A 1,615-nucleotide genomic window follows, 5' to 3' on the forward strand; every position below is an offset into this window, starting at 1 on the left:
TTATTTTTCCTCTAATGCTGGCTGAGTGATCCTCAGTTCCTTCTGTTCATTCATTGCAAAGGTTCTCAGGAGAGTCATGACCGGAGTGTTGAACTCATCAGGTGTTGGTTTTGATCCTTTCAATTGTTTGAAAAAGTTTTAATGATCAATCATGATTATGGTTAAGTAGATCGATGTTTAACTCTAAACAAGTAAATTACAAAAATTTACAAAGAATTTGTTTGAATTTTTTAAATGAACTGCAAAAAATACACAAGCACACATTGATAAAAACAAAACAAAATCAACAAATTTATAAAAACCATGTAACAAGCCATGATAGAAGGTAAAATGAAATTCTTTATAAGGTGATTTGCTTGAGCGAAATTTTTAAATCAAAAAATTTTTTTCAGTTTGAGAGACATATACAGATCTTTGCAGGAGAAAAGTATAAGCACTTACTTTCTATAAAATTCTAACAATTTTTAAATTTTTACAAACATCTTGTACTAATATTTAAAAATTTTAATAGTGAAAGTAAAGATTGCTAAGATGTATTCTAATCTTTAGTTCCAATACCAATAAATCTAGCTTACTGTTTTGTAGGAGGATAGAACCATCAAATATTCTCCCCAGGATTGAAAGTTAAATATTTGGTAGATGTGATGAATTAAATATAAAATTGGGATGAGTCCCAAAAGAATGATTCAATCTAACATATAAAATAGTAGTTAGCATATTTTACAAGTCAAAATTTTTTATTATTTTTCTTAAACATTGAAAAATAGCATTGCCAAATATGTATTTTAATGACAGATTATACTAAAAAAATTTTATATCAACATATATGCAAATAAAACAAGTGTCAAAATAATAAAAAAAATGAAGCTAAATATTATCATAGTCCAATTCTTATCAGATGGCTGATGATGAAACCAACCAATAATCCAGTAATAAAGGTCCCATTCATTTCCCGGTTTGTTGATGAGTTGGTCATAATCTTTCAACTGCTCATCAGTCATTGTTGGTAAAAATTTTGATGCAAAAGTGCTGTAATCAAACATTTTTCATTGAAAAACTAATTTAAAACAAAAGAAAAATTGTAATAATAAATTTTCTTCATTTCTTCAGGAAATATTTATAAGCATTACCTTAGTAGAAGACCTATCTCCAGCGTTCCTCTTTTGCGACTTTGGTAGACAAGCCTGGCTTTTAGATCTTCTGGTTCTTCATTTTGCCTTTCTTTGTAGTTGGGAAAGTTAATGTCAACTGGTCCAGATGAATTTTGTGAGGAAGGAGTAACAGATGAGATGTGAAAGTTTCTAACAGCAGATGCACATCTAACTGGATATGAGATCTAAAATTTAAAAAAAAAGATAAAGATTATTACACTCTATAGAATATATAATAAACTTTTTTTAAAATCTGTATAGTTTTAAAATACTTTAAATTTAATTCAGTTGGATTTTTCAATTTTAATTTTTTGGTGAAATAATATATTTTATTATTTTATACATAAATACATTGACAAAAAAATTCAAGATTCAGCATTAGTTTTTTAGTCCCTTCTATTGTCTTGTTGTGACTATACTGTAATGATTACAGTGTAATCGTACTGTAGTGGGCCATTTCTTTT

The 1,615-nt window shown here is 27.4% G+C and overlaps 1 protein-coding gene across 1 annotated transcript; it reads right to left on the reverse strand.

Moving 5' to 3' along the window:
• Positions 1-1,237, reverse strand: HELRODRAFT_64663 (hypothetical protein; the record flags this gene model as incomplete). Its single annotated transcript, XM_009017525.1, has 3 exons — positions 1-116; positions 920-1,029; positions 1,131-1,237. Coding segments are annotated over 3 exons (333 nt in total), but the record flags the coding sequence as incomplete, so codon positions are not given.
• Positions 1,238-1,615: the final 378 nt, after the last annotated feature.

This window comes from Helobdella robusta, assembly GCF_000326865.2.
Source record: "Helobdella robusta unplaced genomic scaffold HELROscaffold_2, whole genome shotgun sequence".
Taxonomy (NCBI): domain Eukaryota; kingdom Metazoa; phylum Annelida; class Clitellata; order Rhynchobdellida; family Glossiphoniidae; genus Helobdella; species Helobdella robusta.